General features: G+C 43.4%; 1 protein-coding gene across 1 annotated transcript in view; it reads left to right on the forward strand.

The window, feature by feature from the left end:
• The first annotated feature begins 4636 nt into the window (after nucleotides 1-4636).
• The window catches only part of MTF2 (metal response element binding transcription factor 2), a 52872-nt gene continuing 36437 nt past the window's right edge, over nucleotides 4637-21071 (forward strand). The window contains exon 1 of the mRNA XM_075002954.1: nucleotides 4637-4827. Coding sequence (XP_074859055.1) covers nucleotides 4823-4827 — 5 coding nt within the window. The 5' untranslated portion in view covers nucleotides 4637-4822. The remainder of the gene's footprint in view (nucleotides 4828-21071) is intronic.

Genomic DNA, 21071 nt, shown 5'->3' on the forward strand with positions numbered 1-21071 from the left:
ACCTCTATCAAGATATTCCTGTCTCTCTGAAAGTGAATACACAGCACAGTAAGTACATTCAAATATTTTTCTGATACTCTAAAAAAAAATAGAAAATGAAGCAGAAATGTTCAATCACAATTCATAACAAGTGTGTAGACCTGACATATGTTATTACTGTATAAGGACTTATCAACCCTGAGGTTTGAGTATACCCAAGGTGTGGCTCTTCTTGATTACTTTGGCTGGTCAGAAAGCACGTAAAGGCTTTTGTTCACTCAAAATCATGTTAGTTATACATGTCTCACATTACAGTAGTCACAGCTGCATGAAGGGTTTCTGAAATAGATTGAGTTTCAGTGCTATTGTTGATTTCTCTTCACTGAATGTACCAATAGCGTTGGGAAGCCTCGTTCTACTCACAGCCAACTATAGACTTATAAGATTTGTTATTTCAGTTGTTTGTGCTCTCAGAGCTGAAGTGGACAGTGTAAATGGATACTTTAAACATTAGTAATATCTTTACTCATAACAGGGTACTTATACTTCAAGGGGTGGGGTGGGGAGAGACGGCCTGGCATAGCATGAGTTAGTACTTTGGGGCAGTTGGGTTCAGCCTCACTGGTACCTAGTTATTTGCTTCCCACGTGATGGTTTTGTGCTTGTGCTTGGATTAGGTGACCAGGCATTACATGATGATAGCTCCAGAGTTGGGCTTCCTATAACACCCAATCTGCTCCAGCAGTCAGGTGAGATAATGTATGATCTTGATTTGGCTTAGTAGCGATCTGGGTTTGATATGAGGGAAGAGAGGATTTTTTTTTTTTTTTTTGTGAAACCACAGTCAAAAAGGACTGGAGAAGAAGTTTATCTTACCAGCCAGAGGGAAAGACCTGACTGAAGCAACTTCCAATGAGGGGCAGGAAAAAAAGAAGAAAAATTGCCTCCCCCAGAAAATTAAGTGTGCAAGATGAGGGATGTCACACATTGGCTTTCCCTTACTTATTTTTAGGTTAATAAACCAGTCCCCAGGAGGAGGGAGTAATTAGAAAACATCACTGTGATGGTTCTGTTTCCCCATAGAAGAGGAAGAAAAAAATAGCTGTATTAGGCTCTGTCATTGAATGAAGTAAGACCCTGTTAAAAGACCTTAAAAACTTCATAACTGACAAGGAGAGAAGTTCCCCTAGTATAGATGCTGCACAAGGGATCCATCAGCTGCATTGCAAAGGCTGGTGTAGAGGAATGCTGGAGGTATGATGAGCATATTGAATAATGGGGTCAGATCATGCAGGACAATGGAGCTTTTTAGCAGTGCTGTAGCGCATGATGCTGTTGTAACTAATGTTTCACCCCAGCACTGTACAAATTATGCTGGAGTAGCTCTCGCCCTCAGAGCAGCACAGTACTGGAAATGGGCAAAGGTTATCTAAAGCTCAGAATCTCACCCCAATCTCTGTTCTAGATAACTGAAAAAACAAGCAGTCATGTAGCTCCTTAAAGACTAACAAAATATTTTATTAGGTGATGAACTTTCATGGGGCAGACCCACTTCTTCAGATCTGGAGATACGTGTACAGCACTGACAGTTTTATAAAACAGATCTGAAAAAAACTGAAATAAAAAAATGAAAAATCAGCTACATAGGACTGAAAGGGGGTGGTGGGGTGAAAGGTGAGGAGCAGGTGAGCAAAATACTAAGTGTCCTGCCTGAGATCCTTACAAATATCAAAGAGTGGGAAGCTGTCTTTGTAATACATGAGGTAATTGCTATCTCTATTAAGGCCAAGCCTCAATGTATCAAATTTGAGCATAAACTGCAGTTCACTCATTTCCCTTTGTAATCTGCTGTTAGAGCCTCTTTGTTGTAAGATGCATATTCTTAGGTCTTTAACAGTATGGCCCACTCCACTGAAATGCTCACTGACAGGTTTGTGTGTATTCTGATTCTTAATGTCTGCTATGTATCCATTCATTCTTTGGGAAAGTGTTTGTCCAGTTTGTCCAATATATGTAGCAGAGGGACATTGCTGGCACGTGATGGTGTGTATCACATTTGTTGAGGCACAGGAGAATGAGCCCCTAATTCTGTAATTAACGTGGTTAGGTCCAGTGATGGTATGGCCAGAAAAAAATATGTGAACAAAGTTGGCAACAGGATTTGTTGTAAAGAAAACTTCCAGTACTAGTACTACTGTGGTATGGCCTGTGGTTGCTAGTGAGAATTTTCCTGAGATTAGATGGCTGTCGGTAGGAAGGAACAGACCTGTCATCTACACCTTCTCAGACTGTAGCATCATGTTCCAATATAGGTTTTAGGTTGTTGATGATACGCTGCAGGGATTTGAGCTGGGGCTATAAGTGTTGTGTTATTCACAAGTTACAAATTGTGTTCTGTTATTCACCTTCTCTAGGCCTATCTTTAAGTAGTTGGTTTCTGGGTATTCATCTGGCCCTATCAATCTGTTTTTTTTTTAAACTTCTCCTGGTGAGTCATTAAGTTTTACAAATGCTTGGTAGAATCTTGAAATTTTGGTCTCTGTCAGTAGGAGCAGGGCAGATGTGATTGTATCTAAGGACTTGAGTATAAACGATGGATTGTGTGGTGTGTATTGGATGGAAGTTGGAGGCATGCAGTTAAGTGTAACAGTCACTGGGTTTCTGGTAGAGAGTGGTATTGATCTGGCCATCAGTGATTTGTACTCTGGTGTCCAGGAAATGGATCTCTTGTGCGGAATGGTCAAGACTGAGATTGATGGTGGGTTGCTGGATGTTAAAATCTCTGTCGAAGTCTTCCAGAGTGTCTTTAACATGAGTCCAAATGATAAAGATGTCATTGATGTAGTGTAAGTAAATGAGGGGTAATAGGGGACAAGAGCTGAGGAAATGTTCTCAGTCAGCCATATAAATGTTTTCAAAACAAAAAAGCAGTCTAACTAAATAGTTAGTCTTTAAAGTGCTACTGGACTGCTTTTTTGTTTTGATAATATATAGACTAGCATGGCTACCTCTCTGTTACTGTAAAAATATTAGCATACTGTGGGGCCATGCAGGTGCCCATAGCAGTGCTGCTTATCTGGAGGTATAAGTTGCTCCTAAATTGGAAATAATTGTGGGTGAGAACAAAGTTACACAGGTCAGCCACCAGATTTGCCATGGTAACATCAGGGATAGTGTTCTTAATTGTTTGTGTAGTACCCAGAAGCACTGAGACCTCACACCAGAGCAAGTGAAGTCTCTGCTCTACAGCCTTGGCTGAGAGCCAGCTGGTCTTCAGCTCATGGGGTAGAGCATAGGGCTTTAGCCCCTATGATCACAGGCTCAATCCCTGGTGCCAGCAACCTGGGTCTGTCACATTACACTTGTAGTCCATCTTCCTGTTGAAGATTGGTGTAGAGAGCTTCTACATCCATGGTGGCAAGGATGGTGTTGTCAGGAAGGTTTCTGAATTTCTGTAGTTTCCTCAGGAAGTCAGTGGTATCTGGGAGACCATTAGGTGTGCTGATAGTGTAGGGTTTGAGGAGGGAAAATGCTCCTGTCAGGGGTGGCAGCCTGACTCTTGCCACCCCCACAGGAGCAGGGAAGTCTGCTGCCTCTGACAGAAGTTTACCTGCTCCTGTCAGTGCTGGCAGCTGCTTTTGTCAGTGGTGGCAGCTGAAAGTCAGGCTTTTGGCTGCTACCCACAGGAGTGTGGAAACTGACCAGAGCAGCAGCTCCTGTGAGTGGTGAGGAGCTGGCACCTGGCTCACTCACTGCCCAAGTCGGTCAGTTTCCTGGTTCCCAAGTGATGGGCAGCCCAGAGCCAGGCTCCCCCCAACTCGGTCACCTTGCCCTGAGATTTGCACAACTTGAGTGAGTGTATCTCAGGGTTCTACTGTCCCTTATTTCAAGCTAGGGCTACTTAAAGGATAAGGCCTCCAGCACTGAAGCACAAGAACCAGATATCTGTGGGCAACTCCTGGGACTGAGGTTATACCCTGGCTAGGAAGTCTGATCTGCTTCTTTGATCTGTTTGTGAGGCCTTCCACATTCATGTCTGAACCTGCAGGCCAGGCCGTTCTGAGGGGGAAAGGGGAGAACTGGGATCCTATCTAGCTAAGCACCAGGAGTCCCAGGACAAGACAGGACAGGACAGGACACCCCTGCACCATCTACACGTGCTCGATGCTGCCTCAGCAGGGGACAGGACTAGGTGACCTTGGGGCATCCCTATAGCCCCGTATTGCGTCGCAGAGCGCTCCCGGACGGGGGAACTGGCTGCGTGGGGAAGGGTCAGCAGTTAGGGGGTACTGTGACGGCGACCAGCGGTGTGCGGAGGGAGGCCTGCGACCCCTCCCCCCAGAGGTGTGACTGAAGCAAGGGAACAATAGGTAAGCCTGGAAAACGAAGAGCCCCTAGCCGCTCTGCTGGAACTAGTTCCGCGAGGGAGGAGTGATTCACAGTGACTCGCCGCAATCACGTCTAAAGTGACGTCTAAAGTAGTTCCTCTTTGTTCAGCGGCGGGAAAGGCAGTCTGCGATAAGTGTCCTTCCGCGGTCGCTAGACCTCCTCCCCCGCCCCCTGCCTGGCGAGGGCCGCGCGGCCCAGGCAGGGCGGGGGGTGAGGTGCTTTGTTTTTTCCCACAATGCACCAGCTTCTCCTCCGCGGGAAACAAAAATGGCGAACGGCTGCGGCGGAGCCGGGCAGTGTGTGAAGCGGCTCTGACCCTCTCCCGCTCTGCGCCCGGCGTGGGCTGTGTCAGGCGCTGTGCACCGAGGGCTCGGCCGCAGAGGGGCTGCGTGGGGAGGGGGCTGAGCCCGCTGATTTCCCTGCATGAGGCGGTTGGCACCACTGGAGAGACCGAATGAGGTGAGGGAGGCCGGGCTCTCGGCGGTGGGGGCGCCCGCCCATGCTGGGGTTGGTGGGTCGCTAGGGCTGCTTCCCCCGCCGTTCCCCCACAGGGGGCTTCCCCAAAGGGGAGGGGGAGTCGGGCCCCAGGCTAGGGGCTGGGACCCCACCGCTTCAGCCACTCTTCCCCCGGCGCTGTACTCATTGTGGGCACGTCTGCTCTTGGGGTGGGGGGGGGAAGACGACTTCAGAAATAACAGCCTCTCCGAGACTGACTATTACACACCGGTAAAAAGGGGATTTGCAAGTCCCCTGTGGAGACTAGACAAAGGGGAGAACAGGAATAGAGTCATCTCCCCATCTTGGGGGTCCGGGAGGGAATCTGGGTGTTGGGGTGTTGCTGGCTATTCAGACTGTGGCCTTGGACAGCCGTGTATGACTATCGACAAAGCATTTAAAGTATAAGAAGAAAAAGCAACACAAAGGGAGGGGGTAGTTGTATTTGAAGGGCTAAATTTTCTGTATATGTATCTTTTACAGTAGCACATTTCATCTCAAATGGACTAATTACAACAAATGTAATAGGTTGTGCTGTGCTGAGAAACTTTTTAGATGTTTCTTTCTCAAAACTGTCGAGGTTGGAGTGCCTTAGCATAATTATAAAGCATTTGCAATACCCTTTTTCTTAGCACTTGAATCACAGAAGGAAATGGATTGTTTTCCTTGATTTTAATAGGTAGTAATAAAATGCTTTATTTTTTCAAATGGAGACCACTGTCCATTTGGCAACATTTTAAGGGATTGGCGTTACATGTACCCACTTGAAGCATTTTCGATATAATTTGAATGAACGAGACTATATAAAATGATAACCTACACCATTATTTCTGTAGGCCGCTATGTATCCCATGAATTCTGAGAGTTTCTCCTTGTTTATAAATTTAAAAATGTTGAAGCATGTTAGCAATATATTTAAAACAAGAATGATGTACTACTGTAAACAGTGTAGAGTGTGCAGGGGGGGAAATTATGATGGTACTAGACAAAAAATGTCAGAAGCACCAAAGTAATAGGGAGAATAGTTTCTTTTAATGTATATTACTTGTAACTACAGTAAATGAAAATGTTGGCAGAAATATTTAAGTTTAAAACAGATTTCAAGTTACAGTTCAGTTAAAAAGCATTTGTTAAAGATGAATGGTTAAAAAAGCATGAGTAATGCAATATTAGAATATAAGATAAGTTGACATCATTTCAGTTTGTATGAAAAGAGAAGTGGAGAGAGAGAATAAGGCGAAACAAAGAGATTGAGAGCGAAAGAAAGGGAAATGAGCAGAAGGAGGCAGTGAAAGGGGGAGGGGGAATATCTGTAAGGAGCTGCAAGCTTGTGAGATGTGAACCCTTATTAAGACTGTTCCTGAAAGAGCTTTAATGTTGTTGTGACATTTTGTGTGGCCGTGTGGGTTTGGCAGAGCTAGGCTATGGTGTTTTCCTCTAAAATGTTTCTTCCATTTTGAGGGTATATGCTTCTTTGTACATGATTTTCACTTTTATAATAGAAATATTAAGTTCCTTTCAGTTTGCTCTGGATAAGGAGCTGGGGGGGGGCAGGGCTGGGGAGAAGGCAATGTGTGTGAGAGAAGAATAATAAATAGCATTTGGCTGTTAGTAGCATTTGCTATTGAAGTGTGGGCATCCATATTCTTGGGAGACATTTGAGGAGGAAGGTGATAACATTTTGGGTATATCTGAGAGTGGCTTTAAGGAGTATCTTAATCACACTAAGTCTGGTGGCTTTTTTTTTTTTTGGTAACATTAAAAGTACCACTTTATTATATAATAGTTAAGATTAAACTTTTAATTTGTTTACATACTTACCTCTGTGTGTATCACTGACTTCCTTAGGTAGCTGGTTTTTTTTTTTTTTTTTGCCTTGTTTGTATGTGCCTCCCTCTAGGGAAGGGAGGAAAAAAACATTTCTTAAAAAGCCAGGAGAAAGATTGTAAAGCCCCAAATAATGCTAGAGGGTCCCTGAGGCAGTGTAATACCTGAAACTACTTTAACATTTTGAAAAGAGCTAGATTTCAAGCTGACAGCATCAATTCAGAAACAGATCATCCTGTTAAATGTACTGGTGGTATTTGTCAGGGAGGTTGAACTTAACCTTGAGGGAAGAAAATTAATGATGGATTTTTTTTCTCAGTCAGCTCTGGCACATTTTTAGTGTTAAGTGGCTTTAAAGATCTCTTTTTCTTCTGCTTCTTAACTGTAGATTATGTCAGAGAAAGAAACTTAGATAAGATAAATTGCTCTTTTTAAAGGTCAATCCTGTTTTAGGATGGCCTATGAGGAAATGAAGACTGAGTTCTCTTTATGGACTTTAAGAGTTGGAAGGTAGACTTCAAGTTTTACAGGTATAAGGTTATGCATTTGCAATACAGCTTGAATAGCATAAAGTGCCTTGGACCTTAGGAAGCCACCTGGATGTACTTGTCCACCTTGAAGTATTTGGATCTGGCATTACTTACAAGGTGCTAGATACTGCACAAACACAAAAGGTTGTTCTTAACCCAAGGAGACAGCACACTAAAAACATTTCAGGCAAAGGATCTAGGAAGCGAAAACAAATAAAGTGAGATTTATTAATGTTGTCTTACTTTTTCCTGTTTCTTCTATCGTCTGTTTATGGGCATGTGTATATAATATATACTATAACATGTATATATAAAAAGACACACACACAATCCCAAGTGAATGTATAATGTTACTGTTCTAGTAATAGATTCATGGAGACCAGTCCAACATTCTGTGATAAGCCTTTAGAGAATTTTATGAATCTTTGTGTACCTTTCATAAGAAATGACACTAAATCTTCCATAATTCTATAATTTAATTTTAGCGATTTGAAAATCTTCAGAGAATATGAACACAAGCTAAGAAAGTCTAATGCAGGGATTCCCAGCCTGTGGGTTGGGACCCCAACATGGGTCATGATTAGATTTTTCTAAGGGTTGCTGGCTGGACTCTTAAGGAGCCGTTTGCAGTCACTTGAATACACAGCTCCTGGTCCCTGCCCTCGGATGCTGAAATGGAACTAGTTTAATTAAATTGAGTCTTCCTATTGCAGGTGGGGGAAGGGAGTAGGAGGGCTGCAGGGGGGGAGCTGGACAGAGGTGGAGGTGGCCCAATGAAGGGGCAGTGGGGGGTCAGCAGTGGCAGCTTGGTACTCCTCTGTGAAGTTGATGGGGTTGGGGGGGGCTAAGACAGGTTTAAGCGTGTAGATGTGGGGGTGGAGGGTGCTGAAACCTGGTCAGGGCTCCATACCTCAGCCAGCTCTTGCCGCACTGCTGTGATGTCCACTGTTGGGATCCCGCTGCTGGCGCAGACTTAAGCACCTCAGCCTGCTTCAAGCCACGGGGCTGCAGGGGTTCCCCCCACAACCCAGCCAGGGGTCCTGCATCTGGTGGTGCCAGCCAGGGCTCAGTGCCCTAGCTGGCTTCAAGCCACGGGGCTTCAGGGGCTCCCTCCATCCAGAGTCCAACAGCTGGCACTGCCAGTTAGGGCTAAGCACCCCAGCCGTCTTTAAGCTGCAGGGGGTTCCCCTCCATGCCCCAGCTAGGCTCCCAGCTGCAGGGCTGCCCAGGTCCCCACCCGCTGCCCCAGGTTTTTGGAAATCTTATGCAGGACGGGCAGCCCTGGCTAGAGATCCTGCAGATAGGGTTGCCTGTCCTACCTAAGTTTTCCAAAAATATGGCAACCCTAGCTTGGAGGGGGTGTTCTGGAGCTTAGAGGGGCTGAATAATGTGGATGAGTTGTGCTTTGATGGGATAAACCTATTGGAAAAGCAGTATGAATAAATAAAAAATGTTCTGTGGGTGGTCAAGGTTTCTACCAAGTGTCTAACCAGAGGAAAGAGGAACTCGGAGTAAAAATGACCGCAGAGATTTTTTTCCAAAAATTTTTTTTAATAATCTTTTTGTGGGATAGCATATGGCATGATGCTCACTTCTGATTACAATTAGGAGTGAGGCAAACTTTAATGTTTAAAAGTAGAATGAATATTATCACTGAAATGAGTGTGTGAAGGCTTAAAGAATAGATTTGTGAGATACTCAGTCCATTGGCTTACAGTAGTCTCTTGAACTATCTAACACTTTTAAAAATTTACAGAAAGCAATAGTGACAGCCGTTTATCAGTACAGTAGATGCCCAATTTACACTAGGGTTGCATTCCTGGGCAGCCTTGCGTAACTAAAATTTTGTGCAAGTTGGGGGGGGTGGTCAGGAACCAGGCATTAGCCTGGCTCCAGGCTCCCCTGGGTTTGCAGGAGTAGGGAAACTGACCAGCGCACCAGCACTGGTCAGTGTCCTGGCTCCCCCAGTGGCATGCAGCCAGGTGGCATCCTGGCTCTCCTCTGCTGGTGGGAGCCAGGAAACTAATCAGCACTGGTCAATTTCTTGGCTCCCACAGGGGCAGGAGCCCTGGAGAGGCCACAGTAGGGTGGCTGTCTGTCCCCCAGCTGGGGAAGCTGGGTGGGCAGACAGCTGAGGCAGAACAGCTTCTCCCTAGCTTCCTCCAGCTGGAGGGGCTGGCGACTGGAGTGGGGAGCTGGTGGAGGAGCTGCGCTCCCCCCAGCCCCTGGGGACCCCAGGGTTTTGACTCGCATTAATGAAAGTTAAGCACGAGTTGAAATTGTGTATAGTGGGTGTTTACTATGTAAGAAAATCAGAAGAACATTGATTGCATAATTAGTAATACAGCAGAAGTAAGAGGGATTATCTCCAAAAATAAAACAAATAGTTTTACACTGCAAAACCAGTTATAGATGTTACCAATCAAAGTCCACCTTACTGTACATTTAATGTTCAAAAAAGCCAAATTTTTATAAAGCTGATTTGGCCAATTTTTGTCTTTGTCCTATACTTAAAATATCCTCTACCTTTTACAATCTAGCATAAGAACTCGAAGAGTCTAGCCTCTTGCAGTTCTTTGGCAGAAAGGCTATCAGATTAAAACAGTAGATAAAAATAGATTTTTTTAAAAAGTATTTGGATTTTTAAAATTTAAACAAGTTGATTTTTTTTTTAAATCATCAACATACTAGATTTCTTAATTAAAAACAGTTTCATAAAACGAATTAATGGCTCTAGTCTGTCCAGCCTAATTACTGTCTCTTGCTTCTGAAAAGTTCTGGGCTTTCAATTTCTGTTTCTCATCAGACTAAAAAGTAACGTGCAAAGAAAGACATGAGCTGGATATGATTGTTTTTGTTCTGTGCTTATGTGGCCATGAGCCTTGGCCAAGCACGGCAGAGGAGTTAGAAAAGAAACTTCTCTTAAAGACAGAGAGATAATGGGCGTGTCTAGACTTAGAAAAAAAACTTCAAAATAACCATTGCTAATCGCCAAATTGAAGAATACTAATGAGGTATTGAAATGAATATTCAGCACCTCATTAGCATGTCACCAGCTGCAGCACTTCATAAGTGCCACCTTTTGCTCATGCATGGCTTGTCTACAGAGGTGTCTTTTTTGAAAGGACTCTGCAAACCTGGAAATCCCCTTATTCCTATCAGCTGATAAGAACCACTTCTCAAATTTTCTCTTTTACCCAGGCAACAAATTTCTTCAAAAGATTCAGTTGGTAGGAATAAGGGGATTTTGATGTTTGCAGGGTCCTTTCAAAAAGGACATCTGTGCAGATGAGCCACGCACAAACAAAATGTGGCACTTTTAAAGTGCAGTGGTCAGCGGCATGATAATGAGGTGCTGAATATTCATTTCAGCGCCTCATTAGTATTCTTCGATTTGGCCATTAAGATAGCCATTTTGAAATTTTTTTTCTTAAGTGTAGATGTAGCCAATATGTAGGAAAGGATGGTGGCAGGATGGAAGGGGACAGTGGAGTAGACAAGAAAGAAATAGGGAAGACATTTATCAGTTCACACATCATTTTATACCCTCCCACCCTTTAGCCACAGAGACGCTGTCATGGCTTCTGGGCATGAGACAGGCCCTATCAGAGAATCTTTTGAAGAAATTTGTTCCCTGAGTAAACGGGAAGATGTGAGAAGCGTAAGAAATGGTTGCAGGGAGCAACTGCAAGAATGCAACCTCATAAGGAAAATAGCTTATTGAGAGAAAATTTTGTGGGTAAAGTGGAGTAGATCAACTGGTTAGTAATGTAAATGCCTTGCTTTGCAATGCATCATTCTTTAAGACTGTCTTTTAGTATATATGTTATTTGACAAGTAAATTTCCAAGCTGTGTTCTGTGTGGATGTTGCGAGAGAGAAGTTTGTTAGCTAATCCTTGTGGCTTGGTTAATTTACGCTTAGTATATGCTAGTAGATTAAGTTGAATTTAGGTTGAATTTCTAAGAACTCAGCCCACACTGCAGGGTCCAGTCTGCCAATGGGCTCCTAAATTTTAAGGGCTCCCAAAGTCAACTTTTGTACGCGTGCTTTCCACAAGGAGACACCCCAAAATAGACCTTGCATGGTTGACTTCAAGGGTGGTGCAGATGGAGCTTTGAAATTCCAGGTTTTCAGCCTCCCTAGAGGTGTCCTACCGTACTCCCATGTGATGACTCTGGCAAGCGTTTTCAGCTCCGCTGCTCTCCAGGTGTTCAGGAAATGGCCCAGGAAAGTTTGAATTAATTTCCTATTTGGCCAGCCTGGTGAGCGGAACAGGCAGAACACCTCAGGTGCACATCTGGCTGTGAATTCCCAGGGTTGCAGATGAGCTCCAGCATGCAGGAAGCAGGAAATCCTAGAACCTAACTATGGTGGTGGGGAATGAATCTGTGCTGGCAAAACTATGAAACAGCAAAAGAAATGCAGACGTCTGTGCCAAGATCTTGCAGGGCATGGTGGAAAAAGTAGACATCAGGGATACCCAATGGTGCCATGTGAAAATAAAGGAGCTCAGGTAGGCTTACCAGAAGACAAAAGAAGCAAACACTTTCTGGGTCATTGCTGCAAACATGCTGCTTCCATGAACGTCTGCATAGGGTTCTGGGGGCGGGGGGGCAGCCAGTAACCCCAAACAATCAGTAGATACTGCTGAAGAGATTGCTCAGGAAGTGTCTGTCAACAGCAAGGAGGATATAGGTGAGGAGGTTCGCAGTGGTCAGCAGGCAAATGGAGCGACTGATTTCACCAACAGCCAGGAACTCTTAGACCTTTTGGATTTCATTCCCTTCCTCCCAGGCCATTTCACAGCCAGACCCTGATGGCAGGGAGGGCACTAGTGAGTTCTCATGTTTAATCATGTTACAAGTGACTTAAGGCAATTGGGCGTGATCTCTGGTGGATGATGTTTCTACATGGCCTGGGGCTCCTAGAACAACTTGTTAATGCATCTGGAAACAGTGTGCGGATTCTCCTTACCCATCTTCGTCAAGCTCTCACAGGTACACTTCAGTACTTCTCCCAAGGTTTTTGGGGAGGCTTGCCTTATTCTGACCACCTCCATAGGACACCTTTCCATGCCAAGCTACCAGTAAGTTATCTGGTTTCCTAGCACAACAGAGCAGTGCAGTATATTGACCAGCCTTCTGCTCACATTGTCAGCATTCGTTTCTTAATGTTTATTTGAAGCAGGTTGATACCTCTCTTTGCAATGTAGAGGAAGCAGGGGAAGGAGCATTAAGCTATTGTGATAGCACAAGCTGCTCTGCTATGTCTGGAACACTCTCCCTTCCCAGTGGAGCTTGGGGAAGGGAGAGAAGGAAACTTTCACTGTTTCAGCCAAGGGAGAGAGGAGCACATGGCAAACATGAGAGATGCAGCCCTGATAGCAAAAGCCGCACTGGCATGCCTGCCCACCCTTCACCTCCCTTCCTTTCCCTATGCCCCCGTGGGGAGGGAAAGGCTCAATGCCCTGGCAAAGTGGGGAAGAGAAGCACACAGAGACTGCTGTAGCCCTTAGTGTTGCCCCCCGCCCACCTGCTTGCAGAGTGCACAGCTGCAGAAACTGCTTTTGTAATCACAGGCTTGAAAGCATGCCCCAGTCTGTGGCTTACCATGACTGGAAGCCAGCTGAGTCAAGCAGGTCCCTTAAGATCTCTGTGTAGTACTTGCTGGAAAGAGGACACTTAAAAGGCAAAATTTGCCCTGGCATGCAACACATCCCTATTGTGTTCCACTAAGGTATTTTTTTCAGGAGATGTCTTTATGTTGTAAAACTTACATCTCTGTAGATGAGATCTCCTTAATGTCCGGCCTTCACTTATGTTTTGTTGCAGTGTGCTCAACAGCAGGCTGTTCGATCACCGCTCATACCCCCTCAGCTGTTAGATTGGCATGATCTGAAGGAGAAAATGAACACAGGAAGATGAGCATAGAACACAAGAGAGCCATCTGCATGGCTGGGTCACAGTTAAATGTGTAGAGGAGAACCATGCTGGAAGCAGGCTGATTGTGAGGAGACTACTGAGAGAACATGAAGTCCAGACCCTAGAAGAGATGAGGCAGCAAACAGGTCCTGTGTGCAGGAGTGCAGACCCTCACTGCAACCCCTGCTGAACTACATGCCCTCTTCACCATGTTTCCCTAGCCTCACCCCAGAATGCGAGGGTGGGATGGTGGGGGAGAGTCAAAGCAACCTTGCATTCTACTTCCAGGGATGCTTCTAAGAGTAGAAGGCTAACATTCCTTCACCTGTGATGGCAAAATGCCCTTGCTTACCCGTGCCTGAAGTCCCAGCCATGAACTACATTAGTTTCCTCTGAATAAAAATAGTTAAACCACTGTCTCTGCTTGGGGGCAGGAGGGTTTACAAGCACACATCATTGTGGGGGGACCTCCTTAAGAGCAACAGACATGACTGGCATGTTGCTGTCTGGTCATTCATAAAGCTGTTTTTCAAAGTCTCTGATTTAGCAGTGCCCGTTGCTGTATTCTCCTTATTACCCTAGTGTCTGACTGGTCAGTGATCTGCTTCTCTCCTTCAACCTCCCTTGAAATTTTCCTGCATGCTTTTACATAAATTATGAAGTGCACAGCATGCTCCCACCGCAAGGAGAATGTTGCCTTTGCTAAGGTCCAACCAAGTCAGTAGTTTCCCGCATGTGGCTTTTAAATGGCCAAATGTACATTCTACTACCATTTTGCACTTGCTCAGCCTGTAGTTGAACTGTTCTGTACTGCGGTCCAGGCTCTCTGTGTATGGCTTCATGAGCTAAGGGAGCATGAGTAAACCAGATAATCCAGAATCTCTATTGGCATTTCCATTTGTGTAGATTTTTCTGGTCTGGGAAGAAAGTTCCATTCTGCAGCTTTGTAAGCAGACCAGAGTTCCTAAAGATGTGTGTATCATGCACCTTTCCCAATCATCCCCTACTAATGTTGGTGAAACAACCCTTGGGAGCCACCAGAGCCTGCAACTCCTTGGGGTTTATGTAGTCTGTGGTAACATGGTCTGGTGTCACGAAAAGGATGTGTATTCCCTCTTTTACCCTGCCGCAGTTATAGAAGCCCATCGTGGCAAGATGATCCACCATGTCCTGCATGTTTCCCAGTCATTGTCCTTTGTAGCAGAAGAGTATTGATTGCCTTGGTTACCTGGATGACAGCAGCCCCCATTGTATATTTGCCCACTGATCAGTGGCATTGCAGGTTTCCATAGAGCTATTGCCACAGGCTTCTGCAGTGTCAGCAGGTCTCGTTTTGATATAGCAGCACCTCAGGGCAGGGGAAAGCCATTCACAAAATTTTGTGAAAGTAGCCTCACGCCTGCAAAAGTGGTGTAGCCGCTGCTGATCATCTCATACCCACAGAAAAATGCAGTCTAACCAGTCTGAGCTTGTTTCACAGCACCAGAAGTGATGCTCTGCTATGTATAGAGTATTGAGTGCAGCCAGTATCTCCCTGTTCCTCCTCTTCAGTGTTTCACGTTCACCTATGTCTGGGTTCTCCTCAGAGCCTTAATTCCCCTGAAGGGTGCTCAAGCTCTGTGCATACTGCAGCACAATGTGTGAGGTACTCATAATACTTGTCACAACAGCTTGAAGCTGTGTGGCTTCCATGCTAGCTTTGCAATGATAGCTGCATGGGTATGAAAAAAGGCCTCAAATGGTTTTTTTTCCATTGCTTTATAAAAGGACTGGAAGGAGACAAGTGTACCATGGGATGCTGACAACACACACGCAGAACCACCCAAGGCACTTTTTTGTCCCATCAGACATGGACAAAAACCCACAATGCAAAAGTGCAGCAGGAACTATGGGATAGGTGCCCACAGTGCATTGCTGACAAAGTCAAAGCTGGAAACCCTAATGGGGACACATTCTGTCAACTTCATGTGCCAATGTGGACATGTACCCTCAACTTCACAGAATTGAGTGCTACAAAATTGATCTTAAGAAATTTGACCTAATTTCCTAGTGTAGACATAACCTCATTTAACAAGGTTTAGAACGTGTCACCTGAGTATGCAGTACAGAAAGCTTCAGTAAGAGAAATTTAGAGGTGCCAGTTGCTACTGAGTATTATTTTCTTATATAATACATACTCCTTATTTTGGAACATCGTGGCTAAAGATCATAATGGTGATACCATTCATCTATTTACTATTTTACTTCAGCATAACTTTGCTTTTCCAAGGCAACCCCATTCTATACTCTATTTTTGAAAAAACAAATATGAGTGAGTTCAATGCACTCTGTGCACCGTCTGTTTTAGCCTTTTTGGTAACTTGATTTAAATCAGTGAGGGTTTTATTTTTGTGATTGAAACTATGGTTTAAATCAATTTATTGTCTTGATTTAAAGCAGTCTCCCTGAATAAAAGGGTCATAATTAAATATTTTTAGCTAAAAAACCTAAAAATAGTATCATAGCTTAGCAAAATAGCTACAGGAATAAAGGGAAGCAAAAAGACTTTTCATAAATACATTAGAAGCAAGAGGAAGACCAAAGACAGGGTAGGCACGTTGCTCAGTGAGGAGGGAGAAACAGTAACAGGAAACTTGGAAATGGCAGAGATGCTTAATGAATTCTTTGTTTTGGTCTTCACGAAGAAGTCTGAAGGAATGCCTAATGTAGTGAATGCTAGTGGGAAAGGGGTAGGTATAGAAGATTTAAAAAAAAAAAAAAAAAAAAAAAAGTTAAAAATCACTTAGAAAAGTTAAGTGTCTCCAAGTCACCAAGGCCTGATGAAATGCATCCTAGAATACTCAAGAAGCTGATGGAGGTTTCTGAGCCTTTAGCTGTCATCTTTGGAAAATCATGGGAGACAGGAGAGATTCCAGAAGACTGGAAAAAGGCAAATATAGTGTCCAGCTATAAAAAGGTGAATAAGAACAACACAGGAAACTACAGACTAGTCAGTTTAACTTCTGTGCCAAGAAAGATAATGGAGCAGGTAATTAAGAAAATTGTTTGCAAACACTTGGAAGGTGAGAGAAGATGATAGGGAACAGCCAGCATGGATTTGTAAAGAACAAATGTCAACCCAATCTGATGGCTTTCTTTTATAGGATAATGAGCCTTGTGGATAAGGGAGAAGCGGTGGATGTGGTACACCTAGACTTTATTAAGGCATTTGAAGCAGTCTTGCATGATATTCTTATTTAAAAAAAAAAAAAGTAGGCAAATACAATTCAGATGAGGCTACTATAAGGTGGGTGCATAACTGGCTGGATAGCCATACTCAGAGTAGTTCTTAATGGTTCTCAAGCCTGCTGGAAAAGTATAACAAGTGGGGTTCTGGAGGGGTCTGTTTTAGGACCAGTTCTGTTCAGTATCTTCATCAACAGTTTAAATATTGGCATAGAAAGTACGCTTATTATGTTTGCAGATGATAACAAGCTGGGAGGGGTTGCAACTGCTTTGGAGGATAGGGTCATAATTCAAAATGATCTGAACATATTGGAGAAATGGTCTGAGGTACACAGGATGAAGTTTAATAAAGACAAATGCAAAGTGTTCCCCTTAGGAAGGAACAATCAGTTTCACACATACAGAATGGGAAATGACTGTCTAGGAAGGAGTATGGCTGAAAGGGATCTAGGGGTTATAGTGACTAGCTAAATATGATTCATTAGTGTGACGCTGTTACAAAAAAAGCAAACACGATTCTGGGATGCATTAACAGGAGTGTTGTGAGCAAGACATGAGAAGTCATTCTTCCACTCGTCTCTGTGCTGGTTAGGCCTCAGTTGGAGTATTGTGTTCAGTGCTGGGCACTGCATTTCAAGAAAGATGTGGGGAAATTGGAAAGGATCCAGAAAAAGAGGATCAAGAATGATCAAAGGTCTAGAGAACATGACCTATGAAGGAAAGAAGGCTGAAAGAATTGGGCTTGTTTAGTTTGGAGAAAAGAAGATTGAGGGGTGCATGATAGGTTTCAGGTATCTAAAAGGGTGTCAAAAGTAGGAGGGAGAACTTGCTCTCCTTGGCCTCTGAGAAGCAATAGAACAAGAAGCAATGGACTTAAACTGCAGCAAGGGAGGTTTAGGTTGGCCATTAGGAAAGAGTTCCTAACTGTCAAGGTGGTCAAACGCTGGATTAAATTGCCTAGGGAGGTTGTGGAATCTCCATCTCTGGAGATATTTAAGAACAGGTAGATAAGTGTCTGTCAGGGACAGTCTAGCCAGTACTTGGTCCTGCCATGAGGGCAGGGGTCCTGATGACCTTTCAAGGTCCCTTCCAGTCCTATGATTCTATGATCATGTGGAAGATTTTTTCAGCAATATTGTGCATTAGATCTAATATTTGTGCTGTTTTTGGTTCATTCTAATTGAACATAAGTTGAACACTTTTTTTTCAATATTCTGTACTGCTAACTATGTAAGATTGGTCCTCCAGAACTGACAATATGTTTAATGCAGCAACGAAGGGTCCTGTGGCACCTTATAGACTAACAGAAAAGTTTAGAGCATGAGCTTTCGTGAGTTAACTCACTTCTTCAGATGCATCTGAAGAAGTGAGTTAACTCACGAAAGCTCATGCTCTAAACTTTTCTGTTAGTCTATAAGGTGCCACAGGACCCTTCGTTGCTGCTACAGATCCAGACTAACACGGCTACCCCTCTGATACTTGACAATATGTTTAATGTTTTTCTCAGTCTATTTCGTTTACACTTTACTAATGGTAAACTATTTTGAGATGACAGATTTCATACCTTGAGATCTGACACAAGTAGGCTATCCTTAAAGAATCATTCTGTGGTACCATAAACTCTGTATTTTATGGACCCAGATTTAATGGACTTCAGGAACAGTGGATTCCCCCCCCACTGTTCCTGGAGTCTGCTGGGGTCCATAAAACGGCCTTCCCCCAAAAAAAAGGTTGAGACATACAGCTATCGCAGCATGGGGGAGCTGTATGTGAGCATGGGGTGCATATATGGGTAGACTGGCACTCGCGTACCTTCCCCAGCCTTGGTGGGAGGAGTTCATGGGGCTCCTGCAGGCCGTACAGTTCCTCAAGCAGTGGCAGTTTTTTTCGTTGTGGGTGAGGGGGCACTGCGGCTGGGCGAGCATGGTGCGGGTGGTTGAACGGTAAACACTCACATTTAACGGACTTTTGGGAATAGCGGACACCCCTCCCCCCATTACTCTGTTAAATCAAGGGTTTACTCTATGTCCTGTTCTCAGCACCTCAGCAAAAAGTATTCTTGACAACTCCGTATTGATAGTGCTAAAAACTACAGTTACATGTACCATCGTAGGTAAAATAAACCAGAAAAGCTGACTTTTTTTTGTATCTGAGGGCATGTTATAAATGTCTAGATTTAAGAACTTAACACACTTAGGATACATCTAAACTTAAAAAGGTGTAACAGTGCAACTATGCCACTTCAGTGGAGACATCACTTTTCTGACAGGAGAAGCCCTCTTGTTGGAGTATGTAATCTACCTTCCTGAGAAGCAGTAGGTAGGCTGGCAGAGAAATTCCATTTTACTTTATACTCTGTGTTTCTCCCTGTGCATTTTTTAATATACCAGTGTAAACTCCTGTATGCCAGGCCCTGTCTCTGAGGGAGAATAGTCATCTGTGTTTGAAGAAACTCGTAAGTGATCAAAAGTGATGTATTGTCTCTGAATGGTGTTTTATTTTTGTCTACTGTCCAGTCTTAGCACAACTATCTTAAGGAACACGAGCTCATGAGTGTTTGTGTGGTGGTAGGAGCTTAAGGGAGCTGGTTAAAAGTTGCTTTCTGTTTGTTTGTAATCAATATTCCCTGTAAATTGTGTGCTTGTGGGGATGCTCAGGGGGATTCAGATGCCTCCCACTTGCTCCCTAGGGCTCGCAGCTAGTTTTTTTTCTATTGGTGGTACAAATGCCCTAGTGGGCACAAAATTTGTTTCACATATGGATGCAAAAGATTAGGGGTAATGTTGTGTATAATCCGCTTCACTTGCTAACAAGTAACATCCCACATGTCCAAAAGCCTCCCTAAAATCAATCACAAAGGAAGACGCATTCTTAGATCCCATTTTAATCCAAATATGTATCTGCAAAATGAGCTGCACACGTCTGCATTAACATCATCAGATGCCCATGGATATCAAGTGGCTATACGTGGGTTTGCAGGGCTCTACACATTCTCCTTCAAATGATGCAATCAAGGCCCACCTCTGCTGGTGCCTGTTTAAGGGGAAAAAAAAGTGTCCATTAACTATGGCTTGAGTGGCAGATAGTTTTGGCACATTACACCTTTTCAAACTGTTTTGATCATACACTTAAATATTGTATGTCTGTGTTTCTCCCTCTGCCATTTATATGTTGCTTATTGGTGTAAGGCAACAGTTTCCAAATTTTTGTGCATTATGCCCTCTTTTTGATTTTTGAGAAACCCTCATGCCCCCGCACGTTCTCTTTACCATCATCCAACCGCCCTTTTAACAAAAAAATTCAACTTGTAATTTTAAAATAAACACACAAACTTGACATAAAACATTTAAAATTAAAAATAAGCACAAATAGTTCTTCTTGGCCCAAAAATTTAATAAAAATGTACATTAGAAATAGCAGAAACAAAACGAATTTGATGTGATGAATGATGCTGCATTTTTTTCATGAGTTGGGACATCCTAGGATTGAAAATGAGTGCGCAATGCAAGTTGTTTTCAACATCCAGTCGATTTCTTTGTTCCATTTTTAATGTGAACTTGAAAAGCTTTTTTCCCAGAGGTACGTTCAAGAAAACGGTAGAATGATATGTAGCGCTTCTTCTCCAACTTTCGAGTACATTGGGAAATGTTATCCAAAATTCCTCTAAGCATGAGTCTTCAAAATTATCTTTTGCACTTGAATCATATCTTATTTTGAGTGCTTGTTCTTGCAGTACTTTTGGCAATGAATCGACATAAAGATTGAATGGAATGCATAATAATTTACGACTGGGGTTGCCGGAAAAGTTGTCCGGAAAGTGGCGGATAAATTTGTCAGCAGGACAAACCAGATGAAACACAATTTGGTTCTTTACATCCTCTTTACAAAGTTCTTGGAAGCCTTTCATTTTCACCAAGTGATGAAAATGTTGGAAAAGATGAAAAGTTAGGCATCTGAGCTTGTGTTTGACATTTCCAAAGCTGGACTTTTTTCATAAATGCTTGGATGGCATTGTAATGTGCTATAATGTTTGTAGTGCTGTTTCCTTGCAGCTTCAAAGTGAGGTTGTTCAAAGATTCAGAAAATGTCCACAAGGTATGCCCATGAAAGTTGAAATGTTTGGTCTGTAAATACGTGATGTAACTCTTCTTTCTTCTGTTGGTTGAGGGAAATTTCCACTTTGTCTTCCAGTTTGAATAATCTCAAAAGCATATTACCTTTGGAAAACCATCATACCTCCATGTGACACAAGAGATTTCTGATGCACTCCCAAATTCATGCACAGAGCAGCAAAAAGCACTGTGCATTATTTAAAGCACTGTTTACAAAATTAGCAACTTTAGTGGCTAAGTTCAAATAGTCACATAGGTCATCTGAAAGGGTTTTAGCAGCTAACGCTTGTCTGTGTATGATGCAGTGAGTTGTGGTTACGGCTGGATTTTTTTTTTTTTTTCTTCACCAATGTCACTAACCCAAAGCAAGAGCCAAGCATCACTGGAGCGCCGTCTGTGCATATATGAACTAGTTTTCCCCATGAAAGTATTTTCTTCAAAAAAAAGTTGGAAATCATTTTCATATCAAAAGCCCTTGATATGGTCATCAGTTCCTTTGAAAAAAGTTTTCACAGTGCTATTGTCAATTAACCGAACCTAGGCAAGCAACTGACAACACTGTGCTACATCAGTGGCATCATCACACTGAAT

This window comes from Carettochelys insculpta, chromosome 9, assembly GCF_033958435.1.
Source record: "Carettochelys insculpta isolate YL-2023 chromosome 9, ASM3395843v1, whole genome shotgun sequence".
Classification (NCBI taxonomy): Eukaryota; Metazoa; Chordata; order Testudines; family Carettochelyidae; genus Carettochelys; species Carettochelys insculpta.